The 18567-nt window shown below is 35.1% G+C and overlaps 1 protein-coding gene across 1 annotated transcript in view; it reads right to left on the reverse strand.

Moving 5' to 3' along the window:
• The window catches only part of LRP1B (LDL receptor related protein 1B), a gene marked incomplete at its 5' end in the record, with an annotated part of 1526008 nt that overhangs the window by 55376 nt on the left and 1452065 nt on the right, over positions 1 to 18567 (reverse strand). Inside the window, 1 exon segment of the mRNA XM_057550915.1 lies at positions 16407 to 16568. Coding sequence (XP_057406898.1) covers positions 16407 to 16568 — 162 coding nt within the window.

The following is an 18567-nucleotide window of genomic DNA, read 5'->3' on the forward strand; positions in this document are numbered from 1 at the left end:
AAAGAGAAATTTAGGAAACAATCCCATTCACCACTGCAACAGAAAGAACAAAATACCTAGGAATAAACCAACCTAAGGAGGTAAAAGAGCTGTACTCAGAAAACTATAAGACACTGATGAAAAAACTCAAAGGTGACACAAACAGATGGAGAGATATACCATGTTCTTGGATTGGAAGAATCAATACTGTGAAAATGATTATACTACCCAAAGCAATCTACAGATTCAAGGCAATCCCTATCAAATTACCAATGGCATTTTTTACAGAATTAGAACAAAAAATCTTAAAATTTGTATGGAGACACAGAAGACCCCAAAGAGCCAAAGCAATCTTGAGGGAAAGAAATGGGGCTGGAGGAATCAGAATCACTGACTTCAGACTATACTACACAGCTACACTAATCAAGACAATATGGTACTGGCACAAAAACAGAAATACAGATCAATGGAACAGGATAGAAAGCCCAGAGGTAAACCCATGCACTTATGATCAACTAATCTATGACAAAGGAGGCAAGGTATACAATGGAGAAGAGACAGCTTCTTCAATAAGTGGTGCTGGGAAAATTGGACAGCTACATGTAAAAGAATGAAATTAGAACACTCCCTAACACCATACAGAAAAATAAACTCAAAATGGATTAAAGACCTAAATGTAAGACCAGACACTATAAAACTCTTCGAGGAAAACATAGGAAGAACACTCTTTGACATACATCACAGCAAGATCTTTTTTGACCCACCTCCTAGAGAAATGGAAATAAATACAAAAATAAACAAATGAGACCTAATGAAACTTAAAAGCTTTTGCACAGGAAAGGAAAATGTACACAAGAGGAAAAGACAACCCTCAGGATAGGAGAAAATATTTGCAAACGAATCAACGGACAAAGGATTAATCTCCAAAATATATAAACAGCTCATGCAGCTCAATATTAAAAAAACAAACAGCCCAATGAAAAAATGGTCTGAAGACCTAAATAGACATCTCTTCAAGAAGATATTCAGATGGCCAAGGGGCACATGAAAAGCTGCTCAACATCACTAATTATTAGAGAAATGCAAATCAAAACTACAATGAGGTATCACCTCACACTGGTTAGAATGGGCATCATCAGAAGATCTATAAACAACGAATGCTGGAGAGGGTGTGGAGAAAAGGGAACCCTCTTGCACTGTTGGTGGGAATGTAAATTGATACAGCCACTATGGAAAACAGTATGGAGGTTCCTTAAAAAACTAAAAATAGAATTATCATATGACCCAGCAATACCCACTACTTGGCATATACCCAGAGAAAACCATGATTCAAAAAGACTCATGGTTCCCAATGTTCATCACAGCAGTATTTACAATAGCCAGGTCATGGAAGCAACCTAAATGCCCACTGATAGACGAATGGACAAAAAAGATGTGGTCCATATATACAATGGAATATTACTCAGCCATAAAAGGAAACGAAATTGGGTCATTTGTAGAGACGTGGATGGACTTAGAGGCTGTTATACAGAGTGAAGTAAGTCAGAAAGAAAAAAACAAATATCGTATATTAACACATATATGTGGAATCTAGAAAAATCGTACAGATGAACTGGTTTGCAAGGCAGAGGTAGAGACACAGATGTAGAGAACAAATGTATGGACACCAAGAGGGGAAAGCCGCAGGGTGGTGGGGGTGGTGGTGTGATGAATTGGGAGATTTGGATTGACATGTATACACTAATAAGTTTAAAATAGATAACTAATAAGAACCTGCTGTATAAAAAAAATAAAATTCAAACAAATAAAACTTAAAAAAAGTTAAAATTAGAGAAAAAAATGTATACCTATTCAAGAGACTATTTTCTTCAATAATAGAAATTGATCTATTTGATCTATTTCCTTTATGTAACTCTATATAGAATTTCATTCTAAATTCATGGATCATTACAGAATTTATGTTTAAAAAAATCTTGGTCCATAAACATGAATGCTAAGACATTAATAAATTAATTTTGTATTATCCAAATTATATATTACCTGAATATATATTACCTAAAATATATATTAGAATACACATTAATTATATATTATAAATGATAGGTACTCAAAATATCTATTAAAATTAAAATATAAATATTTGCATTTAATTGTAAATCTTAAAAGAAACTTTTTTAAAGATTACTTAACTTGAAATTCACAACTCTCAGAAGCAGATGGTTAAATTATTATAATTATTGTTTTTATAAATCATGTAACTGAGTTTCCCCTTTGATAATGAAAATAATTTGAAAATCCATAGTTGTAGAATACTATTTGTTAGTCCACAATTGTCTACTTTGTATAATTTTAAATGATTCTGAAAGAATGTTTTAATTCCATATTATCACCTCTAAACCCCAATATTCATCCTCAAATCTGGATTCCATCTTGACAGATGCCAGTGAACTTAGAGTGCATAATCAATGAAGTTCCAGAAAGCCACTGAAATTATATGCAAACTGTTTTATGTATTTGTTTTATTTGACAAGAGATTCTTAAAAGGATCAGAAGCCTATACTACCCTTCAAATTAAGGAGCATTGATATCTGGAGTTGAAAAATTCTAGCTTAATTCCAGTTATTCATGACCTAGAATGATGCATGAAAGTGACCTGAGTTTTCAAGTAGTCAGTTAAACACAGTGCCATTTATTATGTGGTCATATCCACACCAATTTGTTTGTTTCCAGCACTGTGTTGATTATATCATTCACTTGCAAGGAAAGCTTGCCCTCAGTTCATTACAATATAGATTTTCTTCTGAGTTCTTAAAACTAATAAAGTACAAATTATTTTATCAAACTGAAAATTAGGTTATTATTACCACAGTTTTAGTCATGGATCTTCAAATGGTAATGCAGATCTAAAAATTCAGATTTAGCTACTTGAACTTTGGATTGATTTTCTAATGCTATTCTGAACAAGCAACTTTCTATTTTTCAGAGTATCCTATACTTATGATGTATCTAAATCTTTAGTGCGATACCCAATAAGTGGGCTTTTCTAATAATATTTCATTTTCATATAATTAATCATCTATATTGTGAGAAATTATTGGCTATCTCTGGGATTCCCTTTCTATTTTACTTTGCTCTTTTTAGTGTTACTTCATTTGTTAGAAAACAATGGATCTTAGTATATATCCATTTATTAAAATCAAACTTTATGATAATTATATTTTTGCATTCATGAGAATGAAACTGAATAAATAAAATTATGAATGTACTGTTTTGATTTAAGCAAAGTTATGCTCTTCTTTATTTGATGAGTTACATATTCATAGGATAAATTATAAACCTTCCCTCCTTTCTTTGTTTTATTGCATTCCAGGACTCAGAAGCTCTAAGCTTAAAATTTGGAGAATATTTTTTTTCGTACCATGAGAACCGGTGATGTTTGCCATACTGATATTTGCCATTTTTATCAATAATCAATATAAGTACAAATTTTTTCTTGCAGAATATTAATTACCAATTACCAAAAGAGGTTCTATGCTTTGATTGAAACAGAATAATAACACCAGTTTATAGTGATGAAATCTTTAATACTTAAACATGAAGGTTATCATATTAACTATAAGATAGGAATCTTATTTAATTGTCTTATATTTAAAGTATTTAAAGATTCCTGACTCATGACATTCTTTCAAAACATGTCAGCTGATATTCCAAATCTAATATAAAGCATGACGTTTTAAAACTACTCTTAAATTTACATTTGATATAATTATTTTAAAAATGATGTTAGCAGATGCATTTAACTAGAAACAGTTTGCTTGGTTTGATGTAAGCCCCAAGTAAAAAATTTTTTTCAATCTGCGTGTCTGTGCATGATTTATGTACTATATGGTCTTCTCATACCCAACTCTGTATGTAGATAATTATGAATCCATTCAGTTTACTTAACACCAAGTACAACAGAATCACAATAATAGGTGGTTTCTATTCATGCAAAACTTTGCTTTTTTTTTTTTTTGAGGGCTCCCACTGGGCATGTTCAGTTTATTTCAAAACAAATGCCTCTTTAAACAGTTACTAACCATTATTTGTGTAGCAGGTTATTTTCAACCTTCAGTTAGGCAGTTTTAAGGCTGTTTTTTGTAGTCCTTCATATTACTTTGTATATTCACTCTTCCTTAAGTTGGAAAAAGAAGAGCAAATACCTTTTGGTAGGGCTAATGTGGCATGAAACTAGAAAAAGAAGTCATCTAAACTTGGCAAGGTAACAGGTGATGCACTGTTTCAAGAGTATTGTGAGATTAGAATTGTCTCAAAATCAAATGAAGTTGGCATAGAAGAAAGTTGCTGCTTTAATGCCAGCAAAAGTAATTAAGCATTCTTAAATTTTTTTAGTTATACTTACCAAAATTATTAACTGTAATTACTAAAAGTTAATTACTGAAACATAATTACACTAAAGGTGTAAGTTACATGACATAGAAATAAAAGTTTATTCATAGTTAACTTTATAAACATGTTGTTAGAATTTGAAATATAATTGTATAAAATAAGTTTGGTTCTAAATAGTATGGCATAACACCCATTTCTGATCTCCAACTAATCATTTTTTGACTATATAACTCTTAAGTCACAGCTTTTAATCTGAAAAGACATATAATTTGGTTTTTTATTCACCAAAAATTAAGTAGGCAAGTATCTTCAAAAGAGCTTTTATACCAATGTATCTCTAATGCCTAGAACAATAAATGAGACCCAGAAATGTTCAATATATATCAGTTGAATAAATTAATTTTAATAATCAGAATATGTACTTTGACTGACATATGACATAAATCTTCTTAGATTTAGTTCAGTTTCCAATAAATTATTTTTTATATTACCACATTTTTCCTGAATATTGTCCCTCTTATTATTTTTACATTTCCTTTAAATGAAGGCACAACATTACAGTAAAAATCTGTTTTTAGTAATTCTAGTTTTCCTAAGGGATCAAAATTGTCTCCAACAATATTTTTATAACTGACAATTTCTTCTAAAATATGTAGAGTTAAAAAAAAATTGATGTTATTACATTATCTTACCCTCAGCTCAGTATTCTCTGTCCTGCTCACATGAGAAAAGAAATGTATTTATTTTCCTTCACACATGTTAATTCAAACGTAATTGTATTTTTTCACTATATTTTTCAAACTTAAAACACAGGCACAAAGTTTCTCATGGAGTGTAGCTCTTAATGAGCTAGTAAGTAAAGGTGGCCCAGAACTTTGGCCCTGCCTTTTCAGTGGGATCTTGTCAGAGAACAGAAAAAAACTGAGCCTAGCAGGCTGGAAACAGAATCCTGCTACTTGGTTTACATTCACTCACATACTTAACATTATCTACTAAGACCAGGCAGTGATTTAACTCCCAAGATTTGTAAGATATGCAAAACACCATGGCCTGTTTCGTATTCTGAGGGGTAGAGAGTCAAGAATATGAATGATGACATTAATACAGAGTGAAAGTGCCAAAGAGAAGTGCTGAACGTCCTACAGCAAAGGGAAGTTAAGAAGACAAAGTTGGGGAACTAGGCTTGGCAGATATTCAGGATACCATGTGTGAAGAAAAAGAGGTATGATCAATTAAAAGGGGCACATTTTGGACACAATGAACAGGTTTCCAAGGTTCAAGAAAAGGTACATAAGGGAATGTGTTGTAATAATCCAGGCAAGAGATGATGAAGGCCTGAATGAAGGCAATGCTTATCTTCTCACCAAGAGAAAAAGAATCGGGGGACAGGGCTCCAAAATACTTTAATACTCTAGGTGTGAATGTTCTAAGAATCTTGAATACTTGAATATCTAGGAAATTGCTACTCCTAATTGATAATTTCACTTTTAAGTCATGGTCCTTTCTTAGAGTTCAAAGGTCAGTTCTAATTGGCCTTCATACTAACTGAAAAGATTCTATTCTATTTTCCTGGTCATTATTAGTCTTTTGGTCTCTTCTTCTTGGGTCTGCCATAGTCTGAATCAAGTCAAGATTAAAATAATTATTAAAACCTCTCTTCAATGGAGTAGAAACTTGAAAAGACCAGGTTGAGCCACTGTGCCACCTGAGCTTTGAGTGTTCTCATAGTGAGTCTAAAAAGATGCAATAGAATGGGAAGGCTATTAAATGACAGGAAAATACACCAGAAGCCTTGTGGAGTCAGACCTGCAAGGCTGTAAATTGTGGTTCCCATGTTGCAGATTAGGGAGAATGACTTCATCACATTTTTCGGCATTCATAAAGTTGGACTAATAATACTAACCTCATAGGGTTGTATGAGCATTTGCCATAATATCATATATTCATATATCAGATAAAATAATGTATAACAGCACATATCTCTGTGACCAACACATTATGTATGTTCAGTAAGTGTTATTTCTCTTGCCAGCCCTCCCCTAAGAAAATCAAATAGAAAAAGAAAAACTAAATTTCAAAAGGCCTACCCTACCTGGGCCTTTGCAAATGCTGTTCCACTTAATGCATTGTCTCTTTACCTGGTTAGCTTTTCTTTCTTCTGGTCTCAGCTTAGGTGATAATTCCTTCAAGAAATCTTTTCTGTTGGCTGAATTCTGTGTTCTTCCTTGGGAGCTGGTCTTTGTGTTTCATTAAACTGGTCATTAAAATTATTATTTGTTTCCTTTTCAGAATCATACATTAGACTGTAAGCCCTTTGAGGGCAGGAAATACCTCTGATGCCACTGTTTCCTCCATGCCTAACATAGGGACAGGCTCATTGTAAACTCCAAAATATGTTCACTGACCAACTGACTAATGGAATAAAATTGCTCTGGAAGGAAAATGGTAAAAATAATCCCATTGTGTCTTCACATATGTTAGGTTCAAAACTATAGTTCATAACTTTTATAAGTTACTTGATAGACTATGGCTCTAATACCAGTTACAATAGATGACATGTTTGGATAAGTGTCAGATACTCCAAATTTTATAAACTTGAGATACTACTTAATGTCTGTACTTATTGGAATCAGTGGGAGCAAGCCATACAGGTATATTTCTAATAAACTGAGTTCAAATTGACATTATAATGGTTCCTCAAGCAGGTCACTAGAGGACTTTGAAAACATCAATGAGATGACAAACAGATTGCCATTTGATTTGAATACCTGGCTCTTAGACACAGATTGAATTGGTCCTCATTGGCTCTTTTGCCCTAATATCATTACTGTTTAATTAAAAATAACCTCCAATATTGTTGACCTCATACTGAACACCCAGATTTAAATGAAAAATGCCATACTTATAATTTTGTTGATGTATACTAGGAATCCTTGCTCCAGAACTGCATGAAATGGAGTTATATTTGTTTGACTAAAAGAATACTTAATTTTACTTTTGCCATTATTTATTGCTGTCTCTCCTCCCTGGGCACTGGTGTTAAAATTAATTTGCTTTTCAGACCTCAGATTTTATATTGCCATTAGTGTTGTGAAATGTTTTTACTCAGCACAACTAAAAACTGATATTTTACTTCCCACTAATGGACCTTTAATTAGGCACTGTAATGAACCATTCTGTCATTTCTTCATTTATAGAGAAGACTTTGTATATGCAAGATACAATTTTGACAGAACACCAGGTCCATTGAACCTTGCCGACTCGCATCTAACAGAGCCTAAATTTATTATGCTTTTGTCAGCTGTTGGATTTATCATTTTAATGATACTGTCCACAGACTTATTTTGCTGCCAAAGAATAGCATCAACATTTGTTGATATTTTGATCAACAACTCCTGGGGTCCAATTCTGACTATACTATTACTTCTCTGGGGCCTTGAGCAAGTTATTTAACCTCTGCCTAAGGATTAATTGGTTAATTTTAATAAGTGCTTTGTTGTAAAAGGTGCTATGATTGCTAATAGTGATAATAAAATTATAATGCAGCCTTTTATAATGCATCAGGCTACCTCAGACTGTGATTCTTTTAAGTTGCTAACTAAAATATAAGCCAACTGAATTTATTCTTTTTAAGAATACAAATCATTATAATGATGACCACATAGTATTTTTTTTAACTTAGTTTAAAAAAATCAAATATGGTGATGCTTCACCTTAAACAACAACAAAAAAAAACAAACAAAAAAAGGCTGGTGTACCATGATGACGGACCAATTGGGAACTGAGACACAGCTCCACACAAAAATACCATTTGATTGTACCCTAATTAAATGTAGCTTTTGTGCATTACACTGATTATTCTTTTATAAACTTGCCTCCAAACTGCTTTCATTTACTTATCTATGATTATGTATTTGTTCATTTGTTTATTTGACCAATGCCACTGTTGGGTGTGGTCTCAAAGAGGTCATCCCAGACAAATAGAAGGAATATAGACAACTAATAATACTAGGTAAAAGTGAATAGAGCTAAAAAGAAATAACGAAGCAGTGACTTGAAAACTTAGAAGACAGAGAGATTAATTCAAACTGAGGGTGGTTATGAACAACTTCAAAAAGGAAATTATTTTTGAGCTGGACAGAGACAGACAGATAGGATTTGGCACTGAGAGATGAGGGTGAGGAGAAATATGAAGAAAGTGCATTTCAAAGGGAGAGAATAGCATGAGAAAGTCACAATGCCAAGGAAGTTGACCTTTGGAGAAGGATGATCAGTGTGGTTTTACTAGAATAAAGGAGAGTGTGCAAAAATAGTTTGGATAGTAAGTAGGGTCTGCATTATGCAGGATCATGGCTGGCATTGCCCTGATTCGCTTGGACATCATTCAGTGTGGTGGGAAATGTGGAGCTGAAAAGAAAAAAAAAACCCTACAAGTTAGTAGATGGGAGTTGTGCTGGACTATTATGCTATGTTGAGAGGATGCAAGCAACATGTGAGGAGGATACACACATATAACTGGACTGTATCTGCCAGATAAACTCTGCTGGTCTGTGATGCATATCACTTGAGATAAATTGGGCGAACAATGTGAAAAGGGCATTGGATTAGGGTAGTGGCATCTATATATGTTGAAAAGAGGCTGACCTAATATGAGGAGAATATACACATAGGAAAGGAAACACCAAATGTAAAATAGATAGCTAGTGGGAAGCAGCCACATAGCACAGGGAGATCAGCTCGGTGCTTTGTGACCACCTAGAGGGGTGGGATAGGGAGGGTGGGAGGGAGGCTCAAGAGGGAGGGGATATGGGGACATGTGTATGCATATGGCTGATTCACTTTGTTTTACAGCAGCAACTAACACAACAATGCAAAGCAATTATACTCAAATAAAGATTAAAAAAAAAACTGAATCTCTTTGCTGCAGAAGTGGTCTCCTGCTATAATATCAGAGAAAAAATATTTAATATTATTTTTGATTCTCAAATAAATCAGTATATATAGTTTGATTCTATGTTGTTCCATGTACTTTCTACAATGACCAGAGACCTAGGCCACTCTCTGTGAGGTCCTCAAAGATATCAAATAATCTGGGGACCACAATGTTAAGTAATTTTTAAAGGTGTGGACCCTGGGGTTGGATTGTATGAGCTTAAATCTTGGCTCTCCCAATTAGTAATTGTGTGAGCGATCTTCAGGATGCTATTTATGCCTCCCTAGTAGCCTCCTCTGTAAAATGAGAATAAAAATAATAGCTACTTTATTCATAGGGTTAAATGGATTAATAGAATTTATTTTAAAAAAAAGAAGTAATTACAAGAGTGCCTAGATGTAGAAAGATCTCAGTAAATGTGACTGAGATTGAAAATCAGTTTTTTGGGGGGATAAAACAAAACTGTGGCTGCTGTTTTGAGAATAAATACAGAGGGTGCAGAGAGGAAGCATGGAGATAAATTAGTAATAATCCAGGTAAGAGATACTGGTAGCTTCTATAAGGGTAGTGAGAAGAGAGGTGACGAGAAGCATTCAGATTCTGGGTATGTTTTAAAGGTAAATGTGAGAATAAAGGTGGGATATAAAGGAAAGAGAGGTGTCAAAAGTGACTCCAAGATTTTTGGACCTGAACAATGAGTATTCCCTTTACAAACACAGGGAAAACTATGGTAGACAAATTTTTGGATGAGAAAATCAGGTTAATTTAGAGCCAAGTCAAGCTGTCAAAGAGACATTTAGGTATAAACATCTGGGATTCAGGCAACAGCTAGTTCAGCTAGAAATTTAAATTTGGAATCATTCATATTTGGATGGTATTAAAAGCCATGCAAATAGTTGAAATCATCTAGGCAGTGGGTCTCAATCTTAGTCATATATGTGAAATACCTGGAAAACTTTAAATATTATAGATGTCCTATTTCAGGCTAACAGGATCAAAGTCTTTGGAGGTAACTTGGTAAACTGTATTTTATAAAAGCTGTTGAGCGCATTCTAATGTGCAGAGTCGTATGGAAATCAAGGGGTGGGTGTGTTAGAGGAGTGAGCTGTGAGAGCCATGGATTGGGTGCTTAGTGCTTGAGTCCTAAACAGGGGAGATAAGCCCCCTTAGTAAGTTGGAGGACCACTGGGACAAACAGGCTGTAGGAACCGCTGCTTTTGAGGAGAGCACGCATATCGGCTTACCCCGAAGGCAGAGCAGAAAGGGCAGACTGAAACCTCCTGGCTGGCTTTCTTACCACCTCTGTGCATGCCCAGCCCAAGCTGAGCAAATGCTCCAGCCCTGCTTGCTGCATGTCACAGTGCAGCATTCAATCTGGGGCTGCCACAACTGGGGAGAAAAACTCAACTATGGGACACGGAGGTGACAGGTCCCAGGGTGGAGCCCCGGTGGGGCAGCCATGGCCACCGTTGGCAATTACTCAAGCAGTGCATCAGAAGCCACCCAGATCTCTGACAGTGGCTGCTCTACCACAGCCCACACCCCACATATGCAGAAAGTCCATGTAGGCCTCACTTTCCCTGCAGTGTGATTCTACAACAGGGCAGTGGCAACAGAGGCCATGGGGAGTGATTGGCTTTGAGGGACAAAGGGGACTTGGTCTTGAAGCTGCATCTGAACACAGTGAGGGAAATAACTGCTGATGCCTGCACAGGCAGTGCACCAGAGACAGCTTGAACCTCTGTCTGAGACAGACATGGGCTGAGAGCCCATGTGAGACCCCCTTGCTTTGACACTACCCTACTCTGGGGAGAGGGGAAAACACACACTTAAAGGAAACTGAGGTACCTTGGGGATGACCCTCATGGCTTTTGCTTCAGCAACTTGGGATCAGACCCCAGACCTGATAGGGCCACTATGTCCATCAAGCAGGGAGAAAGTCTTGCCTTACACCCAGCTCCAGCTGAAGCCCCTCCATCTCCAGCCCCATCCCCTACCAAGGTGACAGCTGCCAGCACACCCTAAGGAAAGACATGACTTGCATACAGGACAAATCCAGCTCTGCCACCAAAGGCACTGAGCACACACAGTCTGTATAGAAATGTTTCCATATAAGAACACCCTCAAGACTGAAATAGGTAATTGTTTCACATAATTCACAGAGGCAGAGAAAGTTAAGCAAAATGAAAAGGGAGGGAAATATTCTCAACTGAAAGAGCAAGAGAAAAACCATGAAAAAAAATAATGAAACAGAAATAAACAAGTTACCTGATAAATAATTCAAAGCATTGGTAATAAGACTGTTAACTGAATAGGGAAAATAATAGATAAACACAGTGAAAATTTTAACAAGGAACAAGAAATTATAAAAAAGACCCAATCAGAAATGAAGAATTCAATAACTGAAATAAAAACACAGTAGAAGGAATGAACAGAGTAAGTTATAGAGAAGAATGCATAAGTGATCTGGAAGATAGAAGATTGGACATCACCCAATCAGGGCAGCAAAAAGGAAAACAAGTTTTAAAAAAAGTGAAAACAGTTTAAGAGAGCTCTGTAATAATGTTAAGCATACCAACATTTGCATTATAGGGATCCCAGAATGAGAAGAGTGAGAGAAAGAGATTGAAAATATATCTGAGGAAATTATGGCTGAAAACTTCCAAAACCTGAAGAAGGAAACAGATATCTAGATATAGGAAGCACAGAGGGTCCCAAACAAGATGAAGTGAAACAGAGACCTATACCAAGACAAATAATTAAATGGCAAAAGTTGAAGATAAAGAGATAATTCTAAAGGCAGCAAGAGAAAAATAAAGAGTCATATACCCTGAAATGCCCATAAGGGTATCAGGAAGGAAATAATAAAGACCAGAGAGTAAATAAATAAAATAGAGACAAAAAACTAGAAAATATTCAATGAAACCATGAGCTGGTTTTTTGATAAAGATAAACAAAATTGATAAACCTTTAGCCAGGCTCACCAAGAAAAAAAGAGAGGACACAAATAAAATCAGAAATGAAAGAGGAGAAATAACAACCAATAGCAATGACAAACAGTTACATGCAAACAAATGGGACAATCTAGATTTATGGGCAATTTTCTAGAAACAAATCACCTCCCAAGACTAAATCAAGAAGAAACAGATAATTTGAACAGAATGATCACTAGTAATAAATTGAATTTCTAATAATAATTAAAAAAAAACCTCCCAGCAAACAAAATCTAGGATCAGATGGCTTCATAGGAAAACTCTACTAAACATATAAGGAAGAGCTAATAAATATACTTCTCACACTATTCCAAAAATTGAGGACAGAACACTTCCACATTCATTCTATGAGGCTACAATTATCCTGATACCAAAATCAGACAAAGACACTACCAAAAAAAAAAAAAAAAAAGAAAGAAAGAAAGAAAATAAGAGGCCAATATCTTTGATGAATATAGATGTAAAAATCCTCAACAAAATATTAGCAAGCCAAGTCCAACAATATATAAGAAGGATCATATAGCATGATCAAATTGGATTTATTCCAGGGATACATGGATGGTTCAATATTTGCAAATATATCAATTTGATACACCACATTAACAAAAGGAAGCATAAAAATTACAAGTTCATTTCAATTGACACAGAAAAAGCATTTGACAAAATTCAACTTTCATTCTTGATAAAAACTCTCATCAAAATGGTGAAAGAGGGAACATATCTCAATATAATAAAGGCCATGCATGGCAAGCCCACAGCTAACATCATACTCAACAGTGAAAAGCTGAAAGTCTTTCCTTTAAATTCAGGAACAGAAAAGGATGCCCACTTTCACAACTTCTATTTAACATAGCATTGGAAGGCCTATCCACAGCAATCAGACAAGATAAAGAAATAAAAGGTATCCAAATTGGAAGGGAAGAGGTGAAACTGTCACTATTTGCAGATGACAATGATACTCTATGTAGAGAACCCTAAAGCCTCCACCCATAAACTATTAGAACTAATAAATAAATTTAGTAAAATTGCAGGATACAAGATTAATATACAGAAATCTGTTGCTTTCCCATACACTAATAATGAAATATCAGAAAGAGAAAACAAACAAACAAAAATCCTTTTAAAAATCACATCAAAAAGAATAAAATACCTAAGAATAAAATTAACTAAGGAGGGGGCTTCCCTGGTGGCACAGTGGTTGAGAATCTGCCTGCCAATGCAGAGGACACGGGTTCGAGCCCTGGTCTGGGAAGATCCCACATGCCGCGGAGCAACTAGGCCCGTGAGCCACAACTACTGAGCCTGCGCGTCTGGAGCCTGTGCTCTGCAACGAGAGAGGCCGGGATAGTGAGAGGCCCGCGCACCGCGATGAAGAGTGGCCCCCGCTTGCCACAACTAGAGAGAGCCCTCGCACAGAAACGAAGATCCAACACAGCCATAAATACATAAATAAATAAAATTAAAAAAAAAATTAACTAAGGAGGTGAAAGACCTATACTTTGGAAACTATAAAACATTGTTTAAAGAAGTTGAAGATGATACAAAGAAATGGAAAGATATCTATGATCTTGGATTGGAAGAATTAATATTGTTAAAATGGCCACACTTCCCAAAGCTATTTACAGATGTAATGCAATCCCTATTAAAATACCTATAACGTTTTTCACAGAACTAGAACAAATAATTCTAACATTTATTATATGGACCCAGAAAAGACCCCAAATTGCTAAAGCAATCCTGAGGGGGGAAAAATAAGCAAAGCTGGTGGTATAACCTTCCCAGACTTCAGACTATACTCCAAACTACAGTAATCAAAACAGTGTAGTATTGGCACAAAAACAGACACATAGATCAATAGAAAAGAATAGAGGGCCCACAAATAACTCCATGCACCTACAGTCAATCTACTACAAAGGAGGCAAGAATATACATGGAGAAAAGACAGTCTCTTCAACAAGTGGTGCTGAAAAAGCTGGACAGCTACATGTAAAACAATGAAATTAGAACACTGCCTCACACCATATGTAAAAAAAAAACTCAAAATGGTTTAAAGACCTAAATGTAAGGCCTGAAACCATAAGACTTTAAGAGAACATAGGCAGGATACTCTTTGACATAAATTGTAGCAATATTTTTTGGATCTGTCTCCTAAGGCAAAAGAAAATGGGACCTAATTAAATTTAAAAGCTTTGCACAGCAAAGGGAACCACTGACAAAATGAAAAGACAACCTACTGATGGGAGAAAATATTTGCAAATGATATGACTGATAAGGGGTTAATATTGAACATATATAAACAGCTCATACAACTCAACATTAAAAAAACAAACGACCTGATTAAAAAATGGACAGAAGACCCAAAAAGACATTTTTCTGAAAAAAGACATACAGATGGTTAACGTGAAAAGATTCTGAACATCACTAGTTATTAGAGAAATGTGAATCAAAACAATGAGCTCTCACCTCACACCTGTCAGAATGGCTATCATCGAAAAGTCTACAAACAACAAATATTGTCGAGGATGTGGAGAAAAGGGAACTCTTGTACACTGTTGGTGGGAATGTAAATTGATGCAGCCACTATGGAAAACAGTATGGAGGTTCCTCCAAAAACTAAAAATAGAACTGCCATATGATTCTGGTCCTGGGTATATATCTGGACAAAATGAAAGCACTAACTGAAAAATATATATGCACCCCAATGTTCATAGCAGCACTATTTACAATAGCCAAGATATGGAAGCAACCCAAGTGTCCATCAACAGAAGAATAGACAAAGAAAATGTATATATACAATGGAATATTACTCAGCCATGAAAAAAGAATGAAATTCTTCCATTTGCAGCAATGTAGATGGACCTAGAGAATATTATGCTTTGTGAAATAAGTCAGACAGAGAAAGACAAATACTGTGTGATATCACTTATATGTGGAATCTAAAGAATAAAACAAATGAATGTATATAGCAAAACAGAAACAGACTCATGGATATAGAAAACAAACTAGTGGGGAAAGGAAAGGGAGGAGGACCAAGATAGGGGTATCAGATTAAGAGATACAAATTACTATGTATAAAATAGATAAGCGACAAGGATAGTTTGTACAGCACAGGGAATTATAACCATTATTTTGTAATAACTTTAAATGGTATATAATCTATAAAAATACTGAATCACTATGCTGTACACCTGAAACTAATATAATATTGTAGAGCAACTATACCTTAGGTTAAAACAAATGAGCAGGGAAATAAAGTTGTAGCTAGAAAGGGATGTGAGCACAAAGGAAAGTTTCTAAAGAAAGGACTAGGTAAAAAGAAAAACACTGATAAGGCAGAAGAAAGAGGGGATAGTTGTATGAGATGTGTCCATGAGTATCTAAGAGGGATAAAATGTAGGAGTAGACAGTGTAGCATTAGACATGGCATGGGTCCCTAGTCATAAGAAGGAAGACAGAGGATGTGGTGTAGGACAAAGTAATTTGAGGGATCTGGTGGTGGGAGCTTGTGGCAGTTTTCTTTAGACAGCTTCATTTTTTATTAATGAAATAGGAAGCAAGTTCCTAAGCTGAGAATAAAGTTGGGGCACAGGTATTGGAGGTTTGGGGGGAAAGGAGAAGATGTGACACAGACATCTAGGAGGGTTAATGGATTAATGAAATACAGTGGAAACCATAGTAAGTGCCCATATGAGATTAGTGATAAAACCTCAAGTTAGACCAGTCTATTTTTTTTTTTTTTTCAGTTGCATTCAGCGGTGGGGTGCCAGTTCAGGACAGATGAAGAACTGGATTTAACCATGGTTATGGTTTTCTAGAAAAGTACAAGAGAGGGGAGAGGGAGCAAGATTGTTAAGGGTGTATACAAGGGAATGACTGCAATGATGGACCATGGAATCTAAGCTGGGAAAGGAAAAAACAGAATCTTTAAAATAAGAGATGGATGAGGAACAACGTAAAGAATTGTTAGATTTGGGGTGACGGGGTGGACCTGAAAAATAGGGCGTGGCTGAAATTGAGGTAATGGAGGGAGTGTAGACCTAGGTGATAAGATTACTTAATGTACAGCTCACAGCCTGCTGTCAGACTGTCTTGTGGACGTTGCTTTCACTTACAGTACTGACATCTGTCTCCAGTGTGTTCAGGCTGGCAGTCGCAGTAAGGCTGGTTCCCAGCAGTAACACTGCAGGTCCCTCCATTTTGACAAAAATCCTCACAGACTGTCTTACCACAGTTTGGTCCAGTAAACCCTAGTGCACAGCTGCAGGTGGGTCTCCCTATTGGGAAAAAAAGGTAATGAAAAGGCAATTAGTTGACAAAATTGTTTACTTATATGGAATCTTCACTAGGTAAGGATCAAGAAGTCAGTATTCGGGGCAAAGTCTGCCCACTACTTAATCTGTGACTTTACACAGTAACATGACCTCTCTGTGTCTCAGCTTCCCCGTGTTCCAACGAAGCCTGGGTTAGAAGATCGCTCAGGTTCACATCAGGTAAAATAATCAGAGCTCATTTTATGAACAATTATACATGCATACATACATTTTATGCTTTAAAGTGCTTGTGTTATTCTTTGTATTTCTGTTTTCATGTCCATTTTGCTTTTCAATTATTTTTGTTCTATTAATGTGGTAATGCAGATTGTGTTGGCCATTAGAATATAAAATAGAGACTATCATATTTCCTGGTGTTCAGTCATCAGGTACCAATCACTGCTGTATCTACATAAAACATGAGCTTAGGCTTATTATAAATAAATATTTTAATAAGTTTAAAGTGGACATGTCAGCTGTAATAAGATTTATGAATATTAGTTATTTTATTTGATATAAATACACATACTGCATTTAGTATATAAGCACTTACTGAATCCTATTTTATTTCATTTTATATTTTTATTCATGGTGAAGGACTGTCACTTGTAGTCTAAAGATGATTTAAGAAATCTAATGTTAATAGCGCACAATAGCAAATCTGACGGATCATCTTTGGATATTTTATTTGTTCTGTGGGAACTAACATTACAATGAAAGGTGAACAATCCTTTAAGGTATTTTGAACATAACACAGTTAACTGTTATATCAAGAATGAGTCTCTCTAACTGCCTGGACTGTCAAGAACTGAGTGGAAAATGGAGTCTAGAATTAGCTCTGCAGGAGAAGTGAAGGAAAACATAGCAAAATGAATGGCTACCATTTGTAATGGGGGAAGAATAAAGCTTAGAGGTTGTACAAATATAAACTAATAACATGAAAGGGAATAACAAAGAAATTCAGTTATTGATCTCAATTAACTAGGACTCAGAAAACGTCATTTAGTTGTCTAGTATCAGGGAATATCCAACCATCTCCTCTCTCACCATTGTAGACATGCTACATAATTAGAATGGTCAGAAAAATGCATAAGTGTAAGGCTTAAAACTTGAAGTGTAAAAGTGATAAAAGTTTTTTTTCTGTTGCCATAGATTCTACATTCTACTTTGAAGGACAATTCTATACATATATATTTTTTGAAAAGCATTCTTAAGTGAATAAAACGTCTCCAAATAAAATCCACCTGCATTTCCAAGAAAATGAATAAATTGAGCTCCACAATTTATTTATTTATTTTACTTTGAAAGGTCTCCACACACTTACAAATGCTAGAAGCTACTGCTTCTCAAGGAAGAAAGTTACATACATTTTTACAGTGGGTACTATCGCTTTAAAACTTATTTATACGTGTTTTTAGTTTGGTGGCAGATAGATGCCTATTAATAGGTTAAGAAACAAGGTAAAATTTATACACATTAAAAGCTGTAATGTGTATAAAATAACCTCATGTTTTTTTATTGCCAGAAAACTGCTTTAAAACTTTTAGCCAAATATTTTTCTTATAAAAGTAGTGAGTTTTCTAGCTGTTGCTTACATACAGACAAATAGAAACAAATGAGAATAATGGTAGAAGATGAAGAGGACAGATAATTGTTAGAACATAGTCACTAAGAAAAATGAAAGCACTGAATAAAAGAAGTAATTCATCTACATCAACAAGAACCAGTGAACGACTTACAGAGACATAGAACATACAATCAGGAACACAAATTATCATGAGCTAAATGTGAAACAAACAGTACAGAAAGTATAAGGGGAAATCAAAACGCATTAGAACAATCAGAAAAAGTGCCATACAACGTACAACTTATACATTGTAGATTTAAGTTTTTCTACCTTAATTTCTAGGTGTTTTTCTTTTTGTTTAAAGAACTAGGAGTGAAAAAAGTAAAATGATAGAAG

Source organism: Balaenoptera acutorostrata, chromosome 8 (genome assembly GCF_949987535.1).
Source record: "Balaenoptera acutorostrata chromosome 8, mBalAcu1.1, whole genome shotgun sequence".
Lineage (NCBI taxonomy): Eukaryota > Metazoa > Chordata > Mammalia > Artiodactyla > Balaenopteridae > Balaenoptera > Balaenoptera acutorostrata.